Source organism: Zootoca vivipara, chromosome 8 (genome assembly GCF_963506605.1).
Source record: "Zootoca vivipara chromosome 8, rZooViv1.1, whole genome shotgun sequence".
Lineage (NCBI taxonomy): Eukaryota > Metazoa > Chordata > Lepidosauria > Squamata > Lacertidae > Zootoca > Zootoca vivipara.
The window spans coordinates 1,260,293-1,287,205 of NC_083283.1; the positions used below are offsets into that span (position 1 = coordinate 1,260,293).

At 47.6% G+C, this 26,913-nt stretch overlaps 1 protein-coding gene across 1 annotated transcript; it reads right to left on the bottom strand.

The window, feature by feature from the left end:
- Window positions 1-1,813: 1,813 nt before the first annotated feature.
- Window positions 1,814-24,981, bottom strand: LOC118089697 (uncharacterized). The gene is made up of 9 exons (XM_060278180.1): window positions 24,891-24,981; window positions 23,651-23,942; window positions 20,985-21,137; window positions 12,818-12,909; window positions 10,452-10,755; window positions 9,738-9,890; window positions 4,558-4,581; window positions 3,441-3,620; window positions 1,814-2,035 (listed from the first exon to the last, which is right to left on the bottom strand). The coding sequence occupies exons 1-9, from the start codon at window positions 24,979-24,981 to the stop codon at window positions 1,876-1,878; spliced, it is 1,449 nt and encodes a 482-aa protein (XP_060134163.1). The 3' UTR covers window positions 1,814-1,875.
- Window positions 24,982-26,913: the final 1,932 nt, after the last annotated feature.

The window sequence follows — 26,913 nt, forward strand, 5'->3', positions numbered from 1 at the left end:
AACAAACCATGTAGTTTATTGTACAAAACTCACATATACATGTACAAAACTCACATACACGTACATTAGTAACGGATATGACCTCTGCTATTTTTAAGCAGCATTTGAACACTGTTTGGCATGGAGTCTAATAGTTTCTGACAGTCACTGTTGATTTTCGGATCCCTGTAGCACACTTGAACCAGCGTCTGAATGAACTTCTTCATAGTTGTACAGTCTACAGCATGGAGGTGAGGGTTTGCATATAGCCCACAAATTCTCAATGGGATTTGCGTCCGGAGAATTCCCTGGCCAATCAAGTACCTGTATTTGCTGCTCTACCACTTTCAATGTGTGACAGGGGGCTAGGTCCTGCTGCAATATCCTAGCACTGTCAGGATACCTCTTTTCCAGCTCTGGAATAACTCTCTTTCGCAGAACCTCAATATATTGTGGCGAGCGCATCATTCCTTCTATTGGCTGCAGGCTTCCGACACCATAACGATCAACTGGTTTTTCGTGTTTGTTTTGAGTGCGGGATTACGAGTAAGATAGAAAACATGCTTGGTTTCAATTAATTTGCACAAGGGTGTGTAGGTCTTGCTTGCACAGAGTTTTTTCGTCTTGACGTGCCACTTCCTGGGATTTTGTGCCTGAGTGATCTTTCTGACTCACAAATCCAGCCTTCCACCTCCCCTGTTTTTGACCAGCTCCAACCTGGCTCTGTGCAAGCAAGACCTACACCCTTGTGTAGAGGCAGCCATGCTTCTGAATCCCAGTTGCTGGGAGCCACAGGAGAGGAGAGAGGCTCTGGGGCTTAGCTCCTGCTCACGGGTTTCCCACAGAAGAGGACGCTGGCCTGATCCCGCAATCTCTTACGTTGCTACCTAACAGGTAGCAGGCAAGGCTAGCAGCAGCCAAGTGACTCCACCAGGTGGCAGCAAAGCAGCTTCGTGGGGTTTAGACTAGAGTCCCTGGGATCTGTTCACTAAAGTCCCCACCCTTGCTCTCTGCCCACCCGCCTTTGTGCCAAAGGGACGCATCCTTCTCTGAGCTTCCCCAGAAGGAGTTGCTCTCTTCTGGCCTCAGCAGCTGCCCTGATCTCAGAGACACTGGCTTCCTTTTCCAGGCTTTGCTTGGCAGAATTTGCCCTTGGCAGAAACTCCCCTGGAATTGCCAGCTGCAATTCCCATTATTCCAAGGCACCAGGGGAAGAGCTTGGTCATGATGGTTGGGAGCCAATGATGGTTGGGAGCCTCCTATTCCTCCATGAATTTGCCTAATCCTCTCCGAAAGCCATCCAAACTGGTGGCCATCCCTGCCTCATGTGGGAGGGAGTTCCACAGTTTAACTGTGTGAGTGCTTCTGTTAAGAACAAAGGAAGAAAATCTTTCCTCTATCCACTTTGTGCTATACATAATTTCACACACCTCTTATTATGCCCCCCCTCTTTTTCTCAGCTAAAAAGCCCCCAACATTATGACCAGCGTGACTTTGGAACGGTCTCCCTTGGGAGGTTGTAGACTCTCCTTCCTTGGAGGTTTTTAAGCAGAGGTTGGATGGCCATCTTTCAAGGATGTTTTAGCTGAGATTCCTGCATGGCAAGGACTCGGATTAGGGTCTCTTCCAACTCTACAATTATACGATTCTATGATTTTAACCGTTACTCTCTATGATGAAATCTCAAGGCCTGAGTGTGGGTCTAATGAAGACTTGGGGGTCATCCTTAGACGGCAGATGCCCTGTTCTGTCCCGCAGGCAAAAGGACAGCATCTCTCGCAGGGAGGGATGCGGGAGAGACAAAAGAAGGCAATTCAGAGGATGTTTACCGGAAATCATTTTTTATTTCACCACCCCTGCTTGCTCCCCTCGCACACATGCAGAGACTGCCAATCCCTAGCACTGGTCTTCTGCCTTTGTGCCATAGACCTCCACTTCGCACAAGGTCAAATATTCGGCCCGGCCCGGGATATGGATGCTCACGTAGCGACCCTTGAGCCAATTGCAGTACAAGGTGCTGACAGAGCCAAGGCTGGTGTCTGTGATGGTCCCACAGCTGTAGAGAGAAAGTGGAGGTGAGCCCTGGGGATTATTAATTCAAAACATATATTTATTCATATGTTTCCTTTCTAGGAAAAAATATCAGGGCAGTTTTCAACCTGTATGTGAAAGGACTCCCAAATGTCAGCCCCTCGCCCATTCCTACCAATCAAAGGTGGGCTGCTCACATTCCCCGATTTTTGTTATTAGCCGCTGGTGTTAATTAGAATCATAGAATCATGGAGTTGGAAGAGACCACAAGGGCCATCCAGTCCAACCCCGTGCCAAGCAGGAAACACCATCAAAGCATTCTTGACATATGGCTGCCAAGCCTCCGCTTAAAGACCTCCAAAGGAGGAGACTCCACCACACTTCTTGGCAGCAAATTCCACTGCCGAACAGCTCTTACTGTCAGGAACTTCTTCCTAATGTTTAGGTGGAATCTTCTTTCTTGAAGTTTGAATGCATTGCTCCATGTCCGCTTCTCTGGAGCAGCAGAAAACAACCTTTCACCCTCCTCTATATGACATCCTTTTATATATTTGAACATTTTAAAATTTGAAATTTTAAGGGCCCACTGCGTGCCCAAGTCTTTACAAAGATGGAGGGGCCAGATGGCTGTGCCAAGGGAGGACAAGGGGCTTCTAATGGATCTCGGAGCGGAGGATTTGAAGGAAGGGCAGAGCCCGGTGTTCAGAGCCAACAAGAGAGGCAAGTGGCTTCTGGCAGAAGAGAGTGGACCAGAGGAGGCCAGGTTGAGTCAGGGGACGACCCAAGAGGAGAGGGCTGCAGGGGGTCAAGGCAGGTGAAGATCACGGAGGTGGAACTTCAAGGAGGAGGGAGAAGCGAAGGGAATTGGCAATGTGCTGAAGAGGTCGGACAGAGGAGAGGAGATCAAGGAAAGCCTTGACTTCATCCCTGATCCCGGAAGTCGGGTGTTCTGTGGACAAAGAGTGAATGAAAAGGAGGGACTGGGGTGGGGGGAATATTTATTTATTTATGCCCTGTCTTTTCCCCTGATGGGACTCAGCATGGCTTACAGATAAAAAGAACTGCCAAAAACAAAACAAAACCCCAAACAGAAAAGCAATCATTACAAAAAAAAACACCAACCACAATTAAACATTGGTAGAATTAAAACTGTACACATTGTGTTTGCTGGGACCTGTGCAGAGGAGGGTGACCGAGATGGCCAAGGGTCTGGAAACCAAGCCTTATGAGGAACGGTTGGTGGAATTGGGTATCTTTAGCCTAGAAAAGGAGATGTGAGAGGCATCTCCAAATATCTCAAGAGCTGTTACCTGGAAGATGTGGCAAGCTTGTTTTCTCCTGCACTGGAGGGGAGGACCCGAACCAATGACTTCAAGTTACAAGAAGTAATTTCTGAAAGGAGATTCTGGGAAGAGGCAACTGGAACTTACAGGTGGTTGGACTTGCCACGGTCTGCCACGGAGTCTCCCACGCGGATCTCGGCTCCCTGGAGTCTCTTGCCGCAGCAGTCCCCACGGTTCTTCACCACCACAGCGGAGATGGCAAACTGCTCACCCAAGTCCACGTGCCACCAGGGCTCCTTGTCCAGCTGGGTGTGGGTGCAGGTGCCGCTTTTATACCAGTCCCCATTGCAGTTCCCATCCACGGCTTTGCTTGCTGTTCCAATGATCTCGAGTGGGAGGATGGAGGACTGACAGGTTGGGCGGCCTTTGGCCAAGTTGAGAGCTGGAGTCAGAGAATGACAGAAAAAAGATTTTTTTTGGGGGGGGGGAATAAGACTGCAGTAAGAGATCAGCCCATCTCATCCAGAACCCTGCTCTCGCACTGCCCACTCAAATACTTCTGGGAAGCCCACAAGTGGGACAGGAGGGTAACAGCATGCTTATTATTATTATTATTATTATTATTATTATTATTATTATTATTTATTATTATTATTATTTATTATTATTATTATTAAATTTAAATTTCTTTCATGCCAGGGGCGTAGCCAGGATCAAAATTAGGGGGGACAAGGGGCAAGGGGCGGGGCCAAGGCACGGGGGAGGGGCCACAGTGGGGCAAGGAAATCCATGGTCGTTCAGGGGCGAGGGGGCGCCAGGATCAGCCCGAAATTGGGCTGTTCTGACCCCCTCCTCCCCCTCCGCGATCGGCAGGGGTGAGGGGGTGCCAGGATCAGCCCGAAATCGGGCTGCTCCGATTCCCTTCTCCCCCTCCGCGATCGCTGGGGCAGGTGGAGGGAAAGCTGGCTTTCCCTCCACCCGCCCCACAGCCTGCCCCACAGCCATCCCTTCTCCCTGGCTGGCTGTGGGGCAGGTGGAGGGAAAGCCCCAGAGCCGCGCAAAGCATTTGGCTGGCTTTCCCTCCACCCGCCCCACAGCCAGCCAGGGAGAAGGGAGAAGGCAGGCAGTGGGGCAGTGGGGCAGGCGGTGGGCAGTGGGGCAGGCTGGCCAGCGGCCCTGCTTCTAGGGGGGCAACTGCCCCCTCCTGCCCCCCCGCCTACGCCCATGTTTCATGCTAAGAACAAGCAGTGACACTAAAGAATACAGTACCACTGATGTGGCAGCATTTCTTAATTATACTGCAGCCATGTGCCCTACTTGAGAGAAGGAAGCCCCACGTCCGCACAGAAGCTCAAAGAAATGAGGAGGTGCTTACAGAACAAAATTTGACTTTTTATTGAATTGCACTCGCTTACTAGCAGTACCTGGGAAAAGGATCTACGGGTCTTGGTGGACCACAACTTAACATGAGTCAACCGTGTGATGCAGCAGTAAAAAAAGTGAATGCTATTCTAGGCTACATCAATAGAAGTCTAGGGTCCAGATCAAGGGAAGTACTGGTAATCGTTCCACTCTATTCTGCCTTAGGCCACACTTGGAATACTGTGTCCAGTTCTGGGCACCACAATTTACGAAGGACCCTGACAAGCTGGAAGGTGTGCAGAGGAGGGCAACCAAGATGATCAAGGGGCTGGAAACTAAGCATTATGAGGAACGGTTGGAGGAGTTGAGTATGTTTAGACTGGAAAAGAGGAGACTGAGATGAGATAGGATAGCCATCTTCAAATACCTGAAGGGCTGTTTAGCAGTGGAACAGACTCCCATGAGAGGTGGTGGACTCTCCTTCCTTGGAGGTTTTTAAACAGATTTCAGGGATGCTGAGATTCCTGCATTGTAGGGGGTTGCACTAGATGACCCCCAGGGTCTCTCTGTCCAAAAACAGCAGGGCCAACAGACTGAACCTGAATCCTATTTGTTTGGTTGTTTGACCCATAGACTGGCCCTTGCGATCCCCATCTCTTACCAATACCTTGAAGTTCTGGCTTGCAGCTCTGGGCCTCCGCATGGCCTGACAGGAGCACCAGGGCCAGCAGCCCAGTCCAGCTGAGGAGCATCCTGCATGGGCAGAGTGGAGATGGCAGTGAGGGACAGCCTCCGCAGAAGCCACGGGGGTCTGCCCCACCCCCTTAGCAGCACCAGGGGGCTTGGGTTTCAGCCAGGAGTGCTGAAGAGGCATTCAGATCAATCAAGGACCACGTTGGGTAGGAGAACAGTCATCCTCCAAAGATTCCTAACAGTCCAATATAAAACCTTAACAATAACAATGCAATTTTAGATATGCCCATTCAGGGTCAAGACGTCCCTTTTTTTAGGGGGGGGGGCATATTCTAGGCTTCAAGGCTCACATCCAATGGATTTCCCAGACTTACCTTGGCTCTCTTTCTTGGGATCAGCACCTCTTGTCCTCCTTGGTGGGTTGGCAAGCCCAGGTTTTTCACGGAGACCTCCCTGCTTCCAGCTGAGCCTTGCCCCTCCTGCTTTTATCCCCTTTCAAACAGACAGTTCCTGTTTGACTCAGGACAACCCAACCAATCAGGAAGACTTTGACAGCGGGATTTTGGCTATCAGGATCCACTGTTTACATCCGTCTTGTGTGGTTTCTACATCTCTGCCAAGAGGGGGAATTTGCACTGCCTTATCATCAGGGGATCTGCTTTGAGTTTAACAATATATCCTTGTTGCATTTAGAGAGCAGGTGGATGTTAAAGTGAGTATCGGCAGCAGCCAGTCTGGGTTTTCCTGAGCCTGCCATGACCACCGCACTCTGTGATCTATGGCCGTTGAGTATCAGCTCCATCTGGTATGCAGGCTGAAGAAGAAGAAGAAGAAGAAGAAGAAGAAGAAGAAGAAGAAGAAGAAGAAGAAGAAGAAGAAGAAGAAGAAGAAGAAGAAGAAGAAGAGTTTGGATTTGATATCCCGCTTTATCACTACCCGAAGGAGTCTCAAAGCGGCTAACAATCTCCTTTCCCCTCCTCCCCCACAACAGACACCCTGTGAGGTGGGTGGGGCTGAGAGACTTCAAAGAAGTGTGACTAGCCCAAGGTCACCCAGCAGCTGCATGTGGAGGAGCGGAGACACGAACCCGGTTCCCCAGATTATGAGTCTACCGCTCTTAACCACTACACCACACTGGCTGAGACCCTACCTGCCTGCAGACTGTCTCGCTAGAGTGGTGGATGCTCTAGTTATCTCTCGCTTGGACTACTGCAATGCGCTCTATGTGGGGCTACCTTTGAAGGTGACCCGGAAACTACAACTAATCCAGAATGCGGCAGCTAGACTGGTGACTGGGAGCCGCCACCAAGACCACATAACACTGGTCTTGAAAGACCTACATTGGCTCCCAGTACATTTCCAAGCACAATTCAAAGTGTTAGTGCTGACCTTTAAAGCCGGTCCAGTATACCTGAAGGAGCGTCTCCACCCCCATTGTTCTGCCCGGACACTGAGGTCCAGCTCCGAGGGCCTTCTGGCGGTTCCCTCATTGTGAGAAGCCAAGTTACAGGGAACCCGACAGAGGGCCTTCTCGGTAGTGGCACCCACCCTGTGGAATACCCTCCCATCAGATGTCAAAGAGAAAAACAACTACCAGACTTTTAGAAGACATCTGAAGGCAGCCCTGTTTAGGGAAGCTTTTAATGTTTAATAGATTATTGTATTTTAATATTCTGTTAGTCGTGATGACAATGTTCTTCCTCCTCTGAATGCCAGTTGCTGGGAACCGCAAGTAGCGAGAGTGCTGTTTCACTCCTCTCCTTCTGGTGGGCTCCCCATGGGCATCTGGTTGGCAACAACGAGAACAGGATTCTGGACAAGGTGATGGACCTCTGGTCTGATCCAGAAGTTTGCTATGAAATTCTTAAGAGAGCCTTTTAACCTCACATAGCTAGACTGATGGTATCAATGCTTCATAAGACTATTGACTTTGGGTTTTAATGGGCATGGCTGGGATGTGGTCAAAATAAATATGCATTTTAGTGTGTGTTGCCAACATGTGTTAAATGAGAAATTGGAGGCTTCATATAGTCAAATCACTTGGCCCTGCCTACGGACAAATATTACTTCCTCTTGCAGGACAGAGTCTGCGCCCAGTTGGAGGGGACAGTCTTAGAGTTCTAGGAGTCCAGAAATTGCATTTTTTTGAAGTCAAGTTCCAGTCTCTTGGAGATTTACACTCCTCAGAATAATTAAGCAAGTCTGGATTTGACTTAAACTAGGTTTAAATGTGTTGTTTAGACATGCTAGGCTGCCCAGTGGTTGTCCTAATTCACCTTCGGGCCTTGTCTTTAAACTCACCACCTTTTTAAAAATTATTTTTTGACCTTGTTATGAAAAAAATTCCGGGGTGAGAGACTCCTCAACAGCCCAGCTTGTCAGGGTGCAAGTCCCCCACGGGTCCATGTGGTCAGTAAAAGAATGAAGTTCCAGCCAAGTTATTTGGAGCAAAACAGCGGTCAGTAGACCACGATCCTTATTGTTGCGCAACAGGTCCCCCCAGGAGTAAGAACCTTGAGCATGGGGTGACATTGACTTTTAAAACTTCCCTCTTTCCCCCAGAATACACTTCAAGGGGCATTTCTGACACATCATCACTACATCACTAGCAGGTCACAAATGGGGAGGGGGCTACAAGGGTTACTTACACAAGTTCAACATTAGGTTGACCCCTTTCCCAACACCTCTTAAGTCCCCATCACCAAGAGAACAATAAAACTCTTGACATCTCCTTGCCCTCAGTCTGGAGATGGGCTTTCAGAACACCTGACTTGCTCAACTGCCTCTCCAGATGTCTATTGTTGCCCCCTTGGTCGCTCCCTGGGTGGGGGGCTGTGTCTGTGCTCTCACGCTTGGGGAATTATGGCGGGATGCCCTGTTCCTGCTGCCTACCTGACTTCCTGCTTCTTGGTTCATGGAGGGAGGTGGAACCCATACACACCTTCCTTTAAGGGTTAAAATGGCATTGGAATGAGGAGAGTCGGTTAAAGTATGGATTTTCTATGGATTTATAAAGCCAGGTCTCTTCCCTGGATCTTTGCAGCTTCTTTTTGATACAGGCATGAAGTCTCAATGGGCTGACCCTCGTAAGGCTGTATTAATTGTCTAGGGTGGTGAAAGAAAGAAAACAGTGTGGTTTTTCTGCTTCCGTCCTGAATCAGTTGTGCTTTCATTGGTACGGAAGGGGGAATACCGTAATCCTGCCTTTTCTGATGTCTCAGTGTCATAGAATCACTTGGAAGAGACCACATGGGCCATCCAGTCCAACCCCTTGCCAAGCAGGAAACACCATCAAAGCATTCTTGACATATGCCTGTCAAGCCTCTGCTTAAAGACCTCCAAAGAAGGAGACTCCACCACACTCCTTGGCAGCAAATTCCACTGTCGAACAGCTCTTACTGTCAGGAAGTTCTTCCTGTGTCCTTCCACACAGAATTTTTTTTTCAGTTTCTCTCCTGGTTAGAGGCTATTTACTCCCAGGGGTTTAGGTGTCCCCCCCCCTTCTAATCTCTCTTGCTGTGACAGCAGGAGATCTGCATGCAGAGAAGACAGAAGGGACAACTTGGATCTCAATGTCATGAAGAGAAGGAGATGCCTGCCGCAGATTTCCTCCAAGCAACGTTTCCGTGGGTTCTCCCTGCTGCTTCCAGAATCCATTTCTTCTTGGGGTTTTGCTTTTAAGACACCGTTGATGTAAAAATCCATTCCCTCCGTTTGTTTCCTGAACCACAACCACCATGGTGCACAGGGATGTCTTAGCTCATTATTAACTTTGAAAGAAGTTAACATTGCCATCTTCCTGAAGGGATCTAAACTTCTGCCAAGTTTCATGAGAACAGCTTGAGGAAATGTCAAATAAAAACCACGACATTCATTGTATGTAACCTGTGGTGGTTATCACCTGACCCTCACTATCAACAATGCTCAGGTGCAATTGCTTCAAGGAGTTCTGGTTAATAATAATAATAATACCGGTAATAATAATAATAATAATAATAATAATAATAATAATAATAATAATAAATAATACCCTGTCCATCTGGCTGGGTTCCCCCAGCCACTCTGGGGAATAATGTGCACAGGTGGGATTTCTACACCCATGTCCTCTTAGAGCAGAATTCTCTGGCTTCCCTCCTTGTGTGACTAGCTCTCTTTGTGAGGGATCCCTGGCAAATAGGATTTGCCGTCTCCACAAGGCGTCACTTGGCTTCCTCTATGGCTCTGCTCTCTGGCACAGGCAAAATCACAGACCCCCCCTTGGTTCTGAGGAACAAACTGGAGAGGCAAAAGAAGGCTGCTCAAAGGATGTTTATTGGAAAACCAACACCGATTCCATCAGTTCTGCCCATGCCCCTTTCCGCACGACACGTAGCTGGTGATCCCTAAGGCTCATCCTCCAACTTTGTCCCATAGACTTCCACCTCACACAGCGTCAGGGTAGCTGGTTCTCCGGGGTGATTCACGCTCACATAGCGACCCTTCATCCCCTGGCAATGGAAGGTACTGATGGAGCCAAGACGAAAATCTGTGATGACCCCACAGCTACAGAGAGAAACGGGAGGTCAGCCTTCGGGTGGAAGCAATTCAGAATGACTCTGTCTACCCTCCGAGGTATTTCCATGGCTGTGGGAGCCCCTGGCTTACTTTGAGTACATGTGAGTACATGTGAAAAGGATCTGGGGGTCTTGGTGGGCCACAAGCTTACCATGAGTCAGCAGTGTGATGCAGCAGCAAAAAAAGCTAATGCTCTTCTAGGCTGCATCAACAGAAGTCTAGCGTCCAGATCAAGGGAAATGATATTCCCGCTCTATTCTGCCTTGGTTTGAGAACACTTCAGTCTTGGACTTATTGAACTTGAGACATCAGTGAAGCATCCAAGTGGAGAAGTCAGAGAGGCTGTTCCACCCAGTAGCAGGAATTAGCAGGTTGTGAAATATGGGCAGAATCCACTCTCCCCTGCTCCTCCCACCCTGATTAGGAATACTGGAGAACAAAGAAGCTGCAAGTGAAGGTATCTAATCTGCAGGTGGTGATCTTGAGAATGTTTCCTGAGATGCCTTTGCAGAAGGACAAGTGGGGAGGGGAGCGGCAACGGGAACTTACAGGGGGTTGAACTTGCCATGGTCGATCACATGGTCTCCCACACGGATTTGGGCTCCCACGAGTCTATTGCTGCAGCAGTCTGCACGGTTTGTCACCACCACAGAGGAGATAGCATACCGATCGCCCAAGTCCACATGCCACCACGGTCCATCTTCAGAGATGGTATGGGTGCAGGAGCCGTGAAAAAAGGCCCCGTCAGAGTTCCCATCGACAGCTTTGCCGGCTGACGGATCTTTTGTATGCCACATAGTGGAGGACTGACAGGCTGGGCGGCCTCTGGCCAAGTTGAGAGCTGGAGCAACAGCTGGATGGAAAGAAGACGGGGAGAAGTAAGAACACAAGAATAGCCCTGATGCAGCAGGATCAGGCCAAAAGGGCCCATCTAGTCCAGCATCCGGTTCTCCAAGTGGCCACCCAGATAATAATAATAATAATAATAATAATAATAATAATAATAATAATATATTTATTTATTTATACCCCGCCCATCTGGCTTGGTTTCCCCAGCCACTCTGGGCGGCTTCCATCAAAACATTGAAATACAATAATCTATTAAACATTAAAAGCTTCCCTAAACAGATGCTTCTATGTTTCCTTCATATTAAGAACTAGCAGTTAACCTACAGATACGGTAGCAGCAGTGTCAATATGCCGGGAATAAATGTCATTCTGTTTTACAAAATGTATATTGCATTTGCCAGTAAACCCCCCCACTAAAAAATCAATAGTTCTGGCAAGACAGAGCCTTTGTGGGTGACCAGTTTCCAGGTGGGGAATTCGTCAGCTCTGGATGGGGTTGCGATGAGGTGCAGAGTTTGGGGAAATTCCTCCAGGCATCTTTCTTCCTGGAGCCTCATCTGACCTCCTTGGCAAGAAGAACCCATTATCACCTTGGGCTGGTACACCAACCGTGCCCTTTCTGGGACAGGGGTGGCTGGGCTGCTGTGATTCATGCATTGGGAATGTCACAAGTTGACTACTGTAATGTGTCCTATGTGGTGTTGGTCCGTCCAGAACCTGCAACTGGTGCAGAACATTTTGGCTGGGGTGCTGAGTGGAAGACCGGCCTGCAGACATATGACACCTGTGCTGAGGGAACTGCCAATCACCTGCCAGGCCATGTTGTGACTGGCATTTGCCAGTCATAAATCCTCCGAGTGGTTTGTGATCATCACAATCATCCTGGCCGGAATGAGTCTTTGTGGGCCATCAGTTTCCAGGTTCAGAAGTTGGGGACTTCCCCATTGCCAGATGAGATTGTGAACCCTCTGGAGGATGAGGTGCAGAGTTTTTTGGGGGGGCTCCTAGATCCTTCTATCTTAATGGAGCTTCAGATGACCTCTGTGGCCAGAAGCACCCATTTTTACCTTAGGTTGGTGCACCAACTCTGCCCTTTCCGGGACAGGAAGAGTTTGGCCACGGTGATGTATGCGTTGGTCATGTCACAACTGGACTCCTGTAATGCCCCCTATGTGGGACGTACCTTCGGATGGGTTCAGGTGCTGCGGCCAAGTTGCTGAGTGGATAGTACATATTACACCTGTGCTGAGGAAGCTGTCAGTTACCTGCCGGGGCATCTTAAAGGTCTTGTTTCCAACATGTAAACACCTGAACAACCTGGGACCAGGTTAACTGAAGGAGTTCCGGCCCTGGCATAGACCTGGGGGGGGGGTTCACCTATATTTTGGACCAGTGGCTACATTTTGAATTTTGAGAGATAATAATAATAATAATAATAATAATAATAATAATAATAATAATATATTATTTATACCCTGCCCATCTGGCTGGGTTTCCCCAGCCACTCTGGGCGGCTTCCAACAGAAATATTAAAATACACTAATTTCTTGAAGATTAAAAGTTTCCCTAAACAGGGCTGCCTTCAGATGTCCTCTAAAAGTCTGGTAGTTGTTTTTCTTTTTGACATCTGGTGGGATGGCGTCCCACAGGGCGGGCGGCACTACTGAGAAGGCCCTCTGCCTGGTTCCCTGTAGCTTTGCTTCTCGCAACGAGGGAACCGCCAGAAGGCCCTCAGCACTGGACCTCAGTGTCCGGGCTGAACAATGGGGGTGGAGACGCTCCTTCAGGTATACTGGACTGAGGCCGTTTAGGGCTTTTAGGGCTTTTAGAGATTGCTGTGGACGCCAGCCACAACATGGAAAGCTTCCTCATTGCTTCTCCTCCCCTCTCCTGGGCCACCTACCCAATGCGTGGAGTAAGGTGACCTCCAGATTTTCACTGTCAGAAACCAGCTTACAGGCCATTGGTTGGGGGAGGAATAAGAGGGCCCTCTGTGCATGGGGAAGGGTACTGTTTTGCTTGCCCACAGGCGAGTACCCCTTCCATTCCCTTTCCCCAGCTCTTACTGGTACTTTCCAGGTCAGGCTCGGAGCTCTGGGCCTCCCCACGCCCCGCCAGAAGCACCAGGGGCAGCAGCCAAGTCCAGGCGAGGAGCATCCTGCAAGGGGGGGAGCAGAGAAGGCAGTGAGGGAGGGGGAGACTAGGCTTTAGCCGTGGGGGTCTGGTTCCTCCTTAGCAGCGCTATTGGGTTGGCTTGGGGAATTCTTATTCTCCAAAGTGCCAGAGGTGCCTAACTGACGTTTAATGTCAAAAGAAGAAAAGAAAACCACAGTTTTAGATACGCGCATTCTGTGAGGCAGCCAGGGTCAAGACTTTCTTTGGGGGGAGGTGCTCTAGGCTTCACTAATCACATCCAGTGGGTTTTCCCAACTTACCTTGGGATCCCGTTCTTGGGATCTCCAGAAGCGTCTGCTGCTCTCGGTGGGACAGGAGACACAGGTTCTTCTCCCCAAACTGGAACTGAGACCTCCCTGCTTCCAAAGGAGTCCTGCATCTCCAGGTTTTATCCCCCTCCCAATGGACAGCGCTTGCCTGACGTGGCTCAACTTGGCCAATCCGAAAGATGGTGACACCAGGATCTAGGGGATCAGGTTTTGACATCCTTCATCTGAGTTGGATCTGAATGGGCTTCTGTGGTTTCTGATTCTCTCCCAAGAGGAAATAATGACACCGCCTTGGCAGGACATGATTTTAGAAGAAGACATCCTCATTCCATTTCTCCCATTTAGAGGTCAGATGGGTGCCAAACTGAGTTCTGATACTAGCAGGTCCCAACCACATCAGCTAAGCTCCAAAATGAACACTTTTTGGTCAGCCTTGCGGATTGTGAGTGAGTGGGCGCTTCTGTGTTGAAACAGCCTCTTCCAACCCATAGAAACATCTCTGCCTCCCTCCCCTGGAACAAGGTCCAAGTGTAGGCCAGCTGGCAGCAGTCAATTTAAGATTTCCTGAGTCCTTCCAAGACTACCAAGGTCTCCTGTCCGGATTATATATGATCTGTGCAAGTTGAGTGTCAGAGTGGGAACAAGACCTTCTGTGGCAACTAGCCATGGTGCTGAAGTTCTTCCTCATCTGTCCAGGACAATATTCCTCTGAATTCTAATTACCGCAAATCACAAATGATGAGAGTGTTGCTACACTCCTCTTCTGCTTGCGGGCTTCTCATGGCCATTGATAGGCCACTTAGAGAGCAGGATCCTGGATTAGTAGATCAGACTCCAAGTGTCCCTATTTCCGGGGGATACCCCCGATTTAGAGAAGCTGTCCTGGTTTCTGATTTGATCTCGGAATGCTCCACCTTTTCTGAAGATGTCCCTATTTTCATTGGAGAAAGGTTGCAGGTTCTAGAGTTCTCTGACCCCTGACACTTCTGAAGACAATCCTGTATAAGGAAGGGTTAAAAAAATCTTTTATGTTTTATTATGTTTTATATATGTTGGAAGCTGCTCAGAGTGGCTGGGGCAACCCAGTAAGATGTGTGGGGTATAAATGGTAAAATTGTCATTTTGCAATGGGATGTCCCTAATTTCACCAGAGAACTGTCAGAGGGTATGGTAGGTGGGCCTCTGGTCTCATCCAGGCTCATCTGAAGTTTTTAACATAGCCTCTTTCCATCACACACATGTAAACTGAAACTCTTAGTCCCCCCTCCCCCCCCCCCACAATGCTCCAGCAAACTATTGAATTTCGAGCTTAATGGGCATCATTGCACCCTGGCCAAAGTAAATACTCATTTTAGAGTTTGCACATTCCCCACGTGTTAAATGATAACTTGAAGGCTTCCATCTATTCCAATCATTTGGCACCTGCCAGAGAAAAATATTATTTCCCCTTGTGGGAGGGAGTCTGTGCCCAGGTGGGGGTGGGTGTAGAGTCCACAGTTCTAAGAGTTCAGAAACTGCATTTTTTGTTTTTGTTCCTGAAGACATGCTACAAATCCTTTAGGGACCTCCAGCCCTTGGAGAATGACAGTTGTCGTGGTAATTAAGCAAGACTGAATATAAATTAAACAAGGCTTCAATTGGTAGTGTAGACATTCCAGGCTGTTCAAGGGCAGTTCCAATTCACATTCCCACCCTTCCCTTGGAATGTCATTGAGCCTGCCCTCATTAGGCTTAAATTAAGGTGGAAACGGCCAATAGCATTTATTTCAGAGCCAGAGGAGAGCCTGGTAACCGATGTGAGTTCCTAGGTTCTTCTACATAACAAGAAGTTTTGTTATTCTACATGCAAGAAGGGGGCATGTGCTTCAGGAGAGCTTTGTGTCTGCAGAGGAGTACTGTAGCACCCTGCTTGTGGTTGACACTTAGCTGGAATGAAATATTCAACGCAGCAATAGAGAAATTAAAATAATAATTTATTTGTCAGACAAATAAATGATAGGCACAGTGGTATAGTTACCAAAAAACTCTGCCTGCTCTAGCCCTGCTGGTCAGCACTTATATTCCCTCAGCCCAGCTCCCTTGCTCCTCCTTTTGGCTGCCTCTGTCCAATCAGCTTGGTTGGAATTCCTATTGGCTGTGTGCTAGAGCCAATGATAAAAGATACACCCATTTCCTATTACCTTTTATGGGAGACAAAGAGCTATATTTCCTTCTATCATAAATGGCAGACAAGTAGTTGTATATCTTTCATTTGCCTAAACAAGGAACATTAATTACCAGATCACCTTTGCCCTTGCATTCCAACACAAATGGCTAAAACAAAATGATTAAAACAGATGGCTATGGTATTAAATTCTATCTAAACAAAAGCCTGGATGTGCATTTCCCACACTCCTAGGAGCCATAGAATCTAACATTTCTTACTTTCTAAATCCTTTGCATAACTCCATTAAGCCAACAAATCTCATAAAAGGCACATTGGTTTATAATAGTATACAATATAACAGAAACTTTCAGAAAAAGGTTTGTGTACAAAAGAGAAAAGGGTTGTGTTAAAAAAAGACCTCAAGCAAAGCAGAGGCTTGAAAATGCTCTTTAGAAATGAGCCATGAGCCCCCCTTTCCTCAGCCCAGCTGCTGTTGTCATTAGCTCTTCCCAGTAAACCTTAGACTTTATAAAAATAATGGCTGGGAACTCTCTCAGGGTATCATTTGGACTCTCATGGTATCACTTTCTGTTAAACAATATTTACCAACTCTTAATTAGTGTATATGCAGCTGGGTTATATTTTCTAAATATGCAGGGTCATCTCAAGCCAGTAATTTTAACCTTTTACGACCTGAGAGGTTGTAAAGGCCTTTTGCTTGTCATAAATCAGGGGGCCCTAGCAAGGAGAGCAAACAACAGTTAGAATGCTTTTTAGCCGGCTGGAGCAGCATTAAACATTTGCAAATATATCTTTTTAAATTCATACAGGCCTCAATCAGGTGCCTCATTACCACAGGGGAGGAGAACACGGATGCTGTTGAACATGAGTTCCTCGTGGAAAGGAACCCTTGACATATTGTAAGGCAAGGTGAGGATTCAGGGATCTCTGTGCTATTCTGAAACAACAATGGTCCCTGTTTCTTGCATCCTTTAAATTGCTCCCAGTTCCCATTCCACACAGAAGTGAGCCTTGAATAGTGTGCAGAACATGCCTTTTCCGACTCTCCACACCCTGTGATTATGAAAGCAAAACTACAAGGTAATTTGTTCACATCAAGCGATCTTGCATGCATCCCCTTTCACAGAACTGCTGGAGACTCCAGGGAATGGGAAGAGGCAATGGGAACTTGCAAGAGGTTGCATTCGCTGTGGTCTGCTATTGAACTACATAACTGGGAAACAGGGGGAAAGCAACTGCTTATATACATTCCTGAAAGCCTGGGCCACTCCCACTCCCAACGTGATTGGCTGTCTAAACTTCCCAGCTGCGAATCACGACTCAGAGTTCAATGGCCAATGGCAGAGGCCCAAATCCCGAAATGTTCTGTGATTGGACATCATGTATCAAATCTGAACACAGGAGCTCAGAATCCTTAGTCCAGACTCCAGCTCAGGCAAACACAGACCACTGAATATATAACATCTTCCATGTGAATCTGGGCCCCCTGCTCTCTCGCTGCTGCTGTCTCCATGGTTTTGCAACACTCCAGGGACACCCCGACTCCCCAAGTCTCCAGGCATCAGGGCTGCATGTCAAGCAGAGCGTGGATGCTCTTTCCGTCACAATTACAACCCATGACTTTGCTTGCTGCTCCAATAATTGCACATGGGTAGATGGAGGACTGACAGGAGGTCAACTTTTCATCCTCAAAGGCTGCTGCTGTGAAGCAGCAAAGTACGTTAACAGATTAAAAATATCTTCACATGAAAAAGCAACCAATAATTACAAGGTTTGACCGAAAGTTCGGTGAATGGTCACAGAAATCGGACAGTGAGAAATATTCGAACATACAGTGGGCATCAGAAACCCACAAAATGCTCACAATTGTGCGTGGAGACGAAGCTGTAACTCGAAAGACAGCGTATGAGTGGTTTAAGTGTTTCCGTGAAGGGCGGCAAACCATCGAAGATGACCCTTGGCCTGGCAGACTGTCGACAAGCAGAACAGCGGCAAATGTTGACAGAGTTCATGAGTTATTGATGAGGGAGCGCGTTTGTCCGTCCGAATGATGGCGGAATCATAGAGTTGGAAGAGACCACAAGGGCCATCCAGTCCAACCCCCTGCCAAGCAGGAAACACCATCAAAGCATTCTTGACATAATGCCTGTCAAGCCTCTGCTTAAAGACTTCCAAAGAAGGAGACTCCACCACACTTCTTGGCAGCAAATTCCACTGTCGAACTGCTCTTACTGTCAGGAAGTTCTTCCTGACAGTAAGAATTGCATATTCGCGTGAAAATATTTCTAAGGATACTGAGTTGTCGCACCCTACTTATTCTCCTTATCTGGTCCCACTGGATTTCTTTCTTTTTCCAAAACTGAAATCTGCACTGAAAGGACACAGATTTCCCAACATTTCACACGTCCAAGCACTGGCGGAGGAAGGGGTGGGGTGGGGGTGCGATCTGCGCAGGGTATCATCCCATGGGGCGGGGGGGTTGACATTGCCACCCCACCGCCCAGGACACTCAACCCACCCCTGCGGGCAGCTAGCCCCGCCTCTGGGTGCACAGCATATGCGCTGCTCCGGGCGCCAGAGCAGGTAGCTCCGCCTCTGCGTGCAAGTCTGCTGTGACGAGGGAATTGAAAGCAGTATGGAAAGAGGACTTCTCCAGAAGCTTCCAACAGTTCCACAAACATTGTCAACGGTGCATCGTATCAGAGGGGGCCTACTTTGAAGGCCTGTATGTTGGAATGTTTCTCACTGTCTGATTTCTGTGACCATTCACCGAAATTTCTGGTCACACCACCACAAACAACAACCACCACCACTGAACATCTGAACTTTAGAAGAGCCTGCTGGATGAGGCCAATGGGGTCCCATCGAGTCCAGCATCCTATTCACATAGTGGCCGACCAGATGCCCGTGGGAAATTACAGTAGCAAGAAGGATTCAAGCACAAGAGCCCTCTCCCCTCCGATGGTTTCCAGAAACTGGTATTCAGAACCAGAGCAGAACCATCCTGGCTAGTAGCCATCCATAGCCCTCTCCTCCTCCATGAATTTTTCTCATTCTCTTTCAAAGCCATTCAAATTGGTGACCATCGTTGCCTCCTGTGGCAGGGAGTTCCACAGTTTAACTCTGCACTACATGAGTAAAGCCCGCCCCCCGCCCCCGCCCTGAATCTTCCAACATTCAGCTTCAGGGATGACCCTGACTTTTGGTGTTATGAGAGAGGGACAAAAACTTTTCTCTACCAACTTCTCCATGCCATACATAATTTTATAAGCTTCTATCATGTCACCTCTTACTCACCCTTTCTCTAAACTAAAAAGTCCCAAACGCGGCAACCTTTCTTCAGAGATCATTTGGGTGGCCCTTCGGCAGTAACCATTGTTTTACATGAGGTGAGCGGAGCTGATTCCACCCCCCTGCAGTTCAGTTTCTGCTAAGTACAATTCCATTTGTCTCACTGTTTGTTGTGGGTAGAATTTCACATATTTGGGTGTGTTGCATTAAGTATACATTTTTCCTGACAAAATTGTGTTATGGGGTGTTAAGAGCATTGGTGGATTCCGTACGTCAACATGTGTAATTTGACACATGATTTCACAGTATTTAAGTACATGTTAATACTGAGATGCAGCTCCCCTCGACACCCCTTGCTTCACCAAAGTTCCCAATTTTCAATGGATGAAGGGCTTGAACTGGTCTTGAACTTAAATTGATCCAGACCCCTCAATCATTATCTGAGGCCCTGAGGCCCAGAGGGTGGGAAAATGCTCTCCCCAGGGAGGCTTGCCTGGCACCTTCCTTTACATATTTTTATGCACCAGGTGAAAATATTCCTCTTCACTCAGGTCTTGGGCTGATTAAACAAACTATGGCCTTTTAAATGTGTGACTCTGTGTGTATAAGTACCATAAAGAACTTCCTGACAGTAAGAGCTGTTCGGCAGTGGAATTTGCTACCAAGGAGTGTGGTGGAGTCTCCTTCTTTGGAGGTCTTTAAGCAGAGGCTTGACAGGCATATGTCAAGAATGCTTTGATGGTGTTTCCTGCTTGGCAGGGGGTTGGACTGGGTGGCCCTTGTGGTCTCTTCCAACACTATGATTCTATGATTCTATATTATTTTTCCCTTGTTATTATGTTATGCAACTTGTGGGGGGGTTGTGTTTTCATATTCTAAATGACCCAGTGATTTTTAAATCAGCAGTGGTATATAAATAGAATAAATAATAATAACAATAAATAACGGAAGAGGGTTTATGAGGTTTGATGATTCTTTACTCATGCCCAACCTGGGGAGCAGTTTGAGCCTGGATTTTATAAACTACTTTGCTCCCTTGAGTCAAGAGTTTCAGGCTTCTGAATTCCACTTCTTTGTTTTTATGACACCTTTGGCTTAAAAACTTGTCCACTCTGTTTATTTCCCTAACCACAACAACAGCGGTACAAAGTTGTTCTTGAGGGTTGTCTTACATACTCCTTGGCACTTCCTTCATTAGCTGCCAGCCTTTTTCCTGCAGGGTTCCGAACCTCTATTGAACTTCATGATAGCAGCTTGAGGAAATGTCAAATAAAAACTAAGAAATTAATTATATGTAATAGGGTTGCCAAATCATGACACAAAAAGTTGTTGAGCTTTTTGGGGGAAATTGCTTTCAGTTTTTTTGGGGGGGGGCACACACTTCCTGTTGATTTAGAAAAATTCCCCCTGGGTGGTAATTTCGCCCTTGGAATCATAGAATCATAGAGTTGGAAGAGACCACAAGGGTCATCCAGTCCAACCCCCTGCCAAGCAGGAAACACCATCAAAGCATTCTTGACATATGCCTGTCAAGCCTCTGCTTAAAGACCTCCAAAGAAGGAGACTCCACCACACTCCTTGGTAGCAAATTCCACTGCCGAACAGCTCTTACTGTCAGGAAGTTCTTCCTAATGTTTAGGTGGAATCTTCTTTCTTGAAGTTTGAATCCATTGTTCCGTGTCCGCTTCTCTGGAGCAGCAGAAAACAATCTTTCTCCCTCCTCCATATGACATCCTTTCATATATTTGAACATGGCTATCATATCACCCCTTAACCTTCTCTTCTCCAGGCTAAACATACCCAGCTCCCTAAGCCATTCTCATAAGGCATCGTTTCCAGGCCTTTGACCATTTTGGTTGCCCTCCTCTGGACACGTTCCAGTTTGTCAGTATCCTTCTTGAACTTTGGTGCCCAGAACTGGACACAGTACTCCAGGTGAGGTCTGACCAGAGCAGAATACAGTGGTACTATTACTTCCCTTGATCTAGATGCTATACTTCTATTGTCTGGGGAAAACGGGTCCTATGAGAACCCTATCTTCCTCACCCCAACAAACGACAACTGTGGGGTGCAGCCACTTCATCATGTTGCTCACAGAGGGAATTTCCACATCTTCATCCTCGTAGAGCAGAATTCGTTGATATGCAAACAGAACTTGCAGCCTTACACTCTGGTACAGGCAAAATCACAGAACCTCTTGGTTCCGAAGGCCTGATGAACAAACGGGAGAGACAAATGGAGCCAACGCAAAATATTTTTATTGAAGAGTGGCGGGCGATTCAATCTGCTCTGCCCCCCACCCAAAAGCACGTGGCTGGCGATTCCTAACACTTAGCCCCCGGCTTTGTCCCATAGACCTCCAGCTCACACAGGCTCAGGGCAGCTCGGCGTCCGGGGAGGTTCACGCTTACGTAGCGGCCCTTGAGCTTTTGGCAGAAGATGGTACTGATGGAACCATGTATGGGGTCTGTAACGTTTCCACAGCTGCAGAGAGAAAAGGGAGGTCAGCCTTGGGGTGGAAGCCATTCAAAATAACTCTGTCCCCCCCACCCCCACCCTCTGAATATACATAAGGGTCTGGTGGCTTCTGTCTCAGTGTATCTGATGAAGTGTGCATGCACACGAAAGCTCATACCAAAATAAAAACTTTGGTCTTTAAGGTGCTACTGAAGGAATTTTTTTATTTTGTTTCGACTCAGACCAACACGGCTACCTACCTGTAATCTGTCACAGGTGTCATACTCTCTAGCCTGGACCAGGCAGGTAGGGACAGAACTCACGGAGAGGATCCTCCATGAACTGGTCCAATCCTCATTTGAAACCATCCATGTTGCTGGGACTCACTATTTCTTGTGTGTGTGGAGGGGACTTCCATACCTCAATTTGCAGCGCAAATGTCAGATAAAAGCTTCTGTCTGCTGCCTTTTAAGAGCAGGCAGAGAATTAGCACAGATCTTAGTGCTGTGATGCCACAGCTCTCAAAATGGAGACGTGTCGTGTTCGTGCTAAAGAGCAGGTAGGGAACATCTCTCTGATCTTAGTGTTAAGCATCAGCCTTTTAAAGTCAGCCAGCAAAACAGCCTCCCTTGGCACCAGTAATAGCACAAGGTACTGTATCACTGAGACTGGAGTTTGTCACTGGTCTTAGTACTGGGACACTTAGACTGGATAAAATAAACTGCTATTATTTTAAGCCACAGGCCACCACAATTGATCTATAGCACTATTGGAGACAACCGACTTTTGCACCCAGTATCATCTGACACGAAGTGATTGATATATGGATGTGGTTTTCCCAAAATAATCTGTGGGAGTAGACACCTGCTTCTTTCTAATGATAGTGCTGTGAGACTTCCACGCTAGGAGATAAGCCTCTGCTTGCTGCCTTTTAAATGTTGGGTGAAGTTTTATCTCCAGTCTTAAAGCTGTGGTCCCACAGTGCTAAGATTGGGCATAAGAGGAAAAGCTATTTGGTTCGTGAAAGTTGACTGTCAAAGAGCAGACAGAGGCTTGTCTCCAATTTTAGTGCTAAAAACCACAGTGCTCAGACTGGATATGAGCCTATTTCTGATCCTGGTGCTGTTGTGCTTAGTGCTTATCTTAATTATCCCTGATCTTAGCACTTAGTGCTTAAGTTGAAGATAAAGATCTCTCTGCTAAGTAAAAACGGGGGTTTCCCGGGGAAAACGGGGTACTTGGCGGCTATGGCTAGATGTCATATTACCCATGCATGGTTTACCCCAAATGTTTAGGCAAGTGCTGTTTGATCACAAGCCCATAGACCAGGCTTCCTCAACCTCGGCCCTCCAGATGTTTTTGGCCTACAACTCCCATAATCCCTAGCTAGCAGGATCAGTGGTCGGGGATGATGGAAATTGTAGCCCAAAACATTTCGAGGGCTGAGGTTGAGGAAGCCTGCCACAGACCCAACTACTTTATGTTAAGGTAGCGAACCTGCGGTCCTCTTGATATTGTTGGACATCAGTCCCATCAGCCAACATGATCAATAGTCAGGGATGATGGGAGTTGTAGTTCAACTACAGGGCCAAGAGGAAAGTGGGAAGTCCACCATTGGGAGAGACCAGAGAGAAGGGGGCTACAGGACTCAAAGTGGGAGGTCAACAGAAAATCTTTTGTCATGAGTTTATGAGAAAAACGACATCATCTGGCAACAAACTAAAAATGTGGTGCAGGAGGGAGGGAGGAGAATAGTCAAAGAGAAAGTTATGGCTTCATGCTTGATGAAGAAGGCTGGAGTGTCGGGGAAGAGGGAGAGCGAAAGAAGAGGGGGGGTCATAAGGAGGAAAGATGAGAAGTTCAGTCTTGGACTTAGAATCATAGAATCATAGAGTTGGAAGAGACCACAAGGGCCACCCAGTCCAGCCCCTGCCAAGCAGGAAACACCATCAAAGCATTCTTGACATATGCCTGTCAAGCCTCTGCTTAAAGACCTCCAAAGAAGGAGACTCCACCACACTCCTTGGTAGCAAATTCCACTGCCGAACAGCTCTTACTGTCAGGAAGTTCTTCCTAATGTTTAGGTGGAATCTTCTTTCTTGAAGTTTGAATCCATTGCTCCGTGTCCGCTTCTCTGGAGCAGCAGAAAACAATCTTTCTTCCTCCTCTATGACATCCTTTTATATATCTGAACATGGCTATCATATCACCCCTTAACCTTCTCTTCTCCAGGCTAAACATACCCAGCTCCCTAAGTCGTTCCTCATAAGGCATTGAACTTGAGACATCAGTGAAGCATCCAAGTGGAGAAGTCAGAGAGGCCGTTGCACCCAGTAGCAGGAATTAGCCCATTTGCCATTCCACACAGAAGCAGGTCTTGAAATATGGGCAGAATCCCCTTCCCCCTGCTTCCCCCACCCTGACTGGGCATAGAACAAAGGAGCTACAAGTTAACTAATCTGCAAGGTGAGCCTGAGAGCGTCTCCTGGGATGCCTTTGCTGAAGGACAAGTAGGGAGGGGAGAGGCGAGGGGAACTTACAGGGGGTTGGACTTGCCATGGTCAGCAATGGAATTTCCCACGTGGATCTCAGCTCCCTGGAGGCTCTCGCACCAGCAGTCCAGGCAGCTTTTTAGCACCACGGTGGTGATGGCATACTGATCGCCCAAGTCTACACGCCACCACGGCTCTTTCTCAAACTTGGTGAGGGTGCAGGAGGCGCGAGCAAAGTCCCCGTCACAATTCCCGTCTACGGCTTTGCTTGCTGATGGAATCAGGGGATGCGAGACGACGGAGGACTGGCAGGCTGGGCGGCCGCTGGCCAGGTTGCGGACTGGAGTCACGGCATGGTGGAAAGAAGATGGGAAGAGAAATATCAACTTAAGAAGAGACCTGCAGGCGCAGGATCTGGCCCAAGGGGCTCAGGGAGTCCAGCATCCTGTTCACTCAGTGGCCACCCAGATGCTTCTATGTTTCTTTCATATGATCAGTAGGCTAACAGCAGCAGCAGCAATAAATTGAGAATGAATCTCATTCTGTTTGTTTTGTTTTACAAAATTGCATTTGGCTGTAATAAAACCTCCAAGTGGTTTGCAAAAACAAAACACAACACCCACTTAACTAGTCAATAATCACTTTCTTGGGTGAGCAGTTCCCAGGTCCAGAAGTTGGGGGCTTTACCAGCTCTGAATGGGGTTGTGAATTCTCTGAAGAATGAGATGCAGAATATTTTGGGAGCTCCTAGATCCATCTTTTTCACTGGAGCCTCAGATTGGGGTGAGAGGAGAATCAGTGGTACCGTCTTCCTGGAGAGGTGGTGGACTCTCCTCCCTTGGAGGTTTTTAAGCAGAGGTTGGATGGCCATCTGTCATGGATGCTTGAGCTGAGATTCCTGCTTGCCAGGGGGTTGGACTAGATGACCCTCAGGGTCCCTTCCAACTCTACAGTTATATGATTCTAAGCACTCATTATCCCCTTAGGTCGATACGCCAACTGTGCCCTTTCTTGGACAGGGACAGCTTGGCCACTGTGATTCATGCACACCCCATGTGGGGCTTCCCTATCAATTGGTCCAGGGTTTGGTTCACCCTTCAGGCTTTGCAATGGATCATGGGAAAATGCCACCCCCCCACCCTCTGAGTAAGATGGCACCCTTGTTTTCACTGCCACAAAGCTTTTCGGCCACTGGCTTGGGGAGGAATAAGAGTGCACTTGGGAAAGCCATTTGGCTTTGCTCACGGACCGGCCACCCTTTCCCCTCCCTTTCCCCAGGAGGTCTCACCAATGCCTTGCAGGTCAGGCTTGCAGCTCTGGGCCTCCCCCTGCCCTGCCAGGAACATCAGAGCCAGCAGCCAAGTCCAGGTGAGGAGCATCCTACAAGGGAGGGAGATCATAGAATCGTAGAATCGTAGAGTTGGAAGAGACCACAAGGGCCATCCAGTCCAACCCCCTGCCAAGCAGGAAACACCATCAAAGCATTCCTGACAGATAGCTGTCAAGCCTCTGCTTAAAGACCTCCTTAAAGAAGGAGACTCCATCACACTCCTTGGCAGCAAATTCCACTGTCAAACAGCTCTTACTGTCAAGAAGTTCTTCCTAATGTTTAGGTGGAACATTAGGCAGAACTTCCTGACAGTAAGAGCTGTTCGGCAGTGGAATTTGCTACCAAGGAGTGTGGTGGAGTCTCCTTCTTTGGAGGTCTTTAAGCAGAGGCTTGACAGGCATATGTCAAGAATGCTTTGATGGTGTTTAGCTGAGATGGCAGTAAGTGGGAGACCAGGCTGGACAAGGTGGGGAATCAGGTTCCGATTGAGGAAAGTCCATCTGTTGGGCTGCAGAAATTGACAGAATTCGCAGAACATGGCAGCCAAAGTAAGGATCAGGGATGGAAAACAGATAAGGAGTGATTATGGGAAAGCTTTGGGGAATATCTAAAAAAATACGATAGTAAAATCAATCTGCAAGTAGGGGTAATTCTATAACCAACAGTTAACTGCAACGATGGATTAGAAGGAGAATAATAGGATGGATAAATTGACAGATATGCAGCAAATGTAGGTATTTTATGAATTCCATGGAATGCTGTGTAGGGAAGTCTGTATGGAAACAATGTATGATAGGAAAACAGAAAACAGAAAAATGAATATTAATACTAAACCCAGATTGATGAAAGGCCATGCAGCCATGAGAATGCCCTTTTCTTTAAAATGCTGGAGATCCCTAATGAACTTCAACAGACTTTTAAAAATAAAAAATATAGTTTCAGATATGCAAATTCCAGGGGGGATTTTCTAGGCTTCAAAGATCACATCCAATGGGTTTTCTCGGCTTACCTTGGCTCTCTTTCTAGGGATCAGCTGAGCAATGCCTGCTGCCTTTCTTGGTGGGTCGGAAGCACAGATTCTCCTCCCAAACCTGGAAGGGAGACCTTCCTGCTTCCAGAGGAGTCCTGCACCTCCCGGTTTTATCCCCTTTGCAACGGGCAGCTCTTGCCTGGCTTAGAACAACCCAGCCAATTGGAAAGATGTTGACAATTGGATGTAGAGAATCAAGATCAGCTCTTGACATTTCTCATCTGAGTGGGCTTCTGTGGTTTCTGACTCTCTCCCAAGAGGAAATAATAAAGGCACCTCCTTGGCAGGAGACGGCCTTATGAAAAGATATCCTCATTCCATTAATCCCATTTAGAGAAGAGACGGTGCCAAACTGAGTACAGTACTGATACTAGCAGTTCCTAACCACATCAGCAGTGGTTACCCTAAGCTTTAGGAGGGAGAATGAGCTGTTTTGAATTCATACCACCCTGTAGCTCACCTTCCTTTTCTCTTGGCAGCTACAGCAGCAGCACAAAGACCAGCCTTGGATCCACCAGTACCTTGTACTGTGAATGGCTCTAGGGCTGCTATGAGAGACTCCACTTCCCTGGGCCAGCAGAGGACTTGACCTTCTGAGAGGTGCAGGTCTATGGCACCAAGTCAGAGGAGCTGTGTTAAAGATCAGCCGTGGGTGAGCTTTATTAGCGTGTAACCCCAAAATTATATATCCAAAATTTGGGAAGCAGAGCTTTTCAAATGTGAAGTGGGTTTTTTCTTCAAAGTCATCATCATCATCATTTTATTTGTACGCTGTGGCTTACAACATGACAAGATTTGCAGAATTACAAACATAACAGAAGTCATAAACAATAAATAAAACAAATCAAAAAGTACACAGCCAAATGGAAACCATTTCCACGTAAAGCATAAGATCTAAAACTAAAGATGCGACGATAATATCCATAACAGCAGCAGCTCTCTCAACCCCCC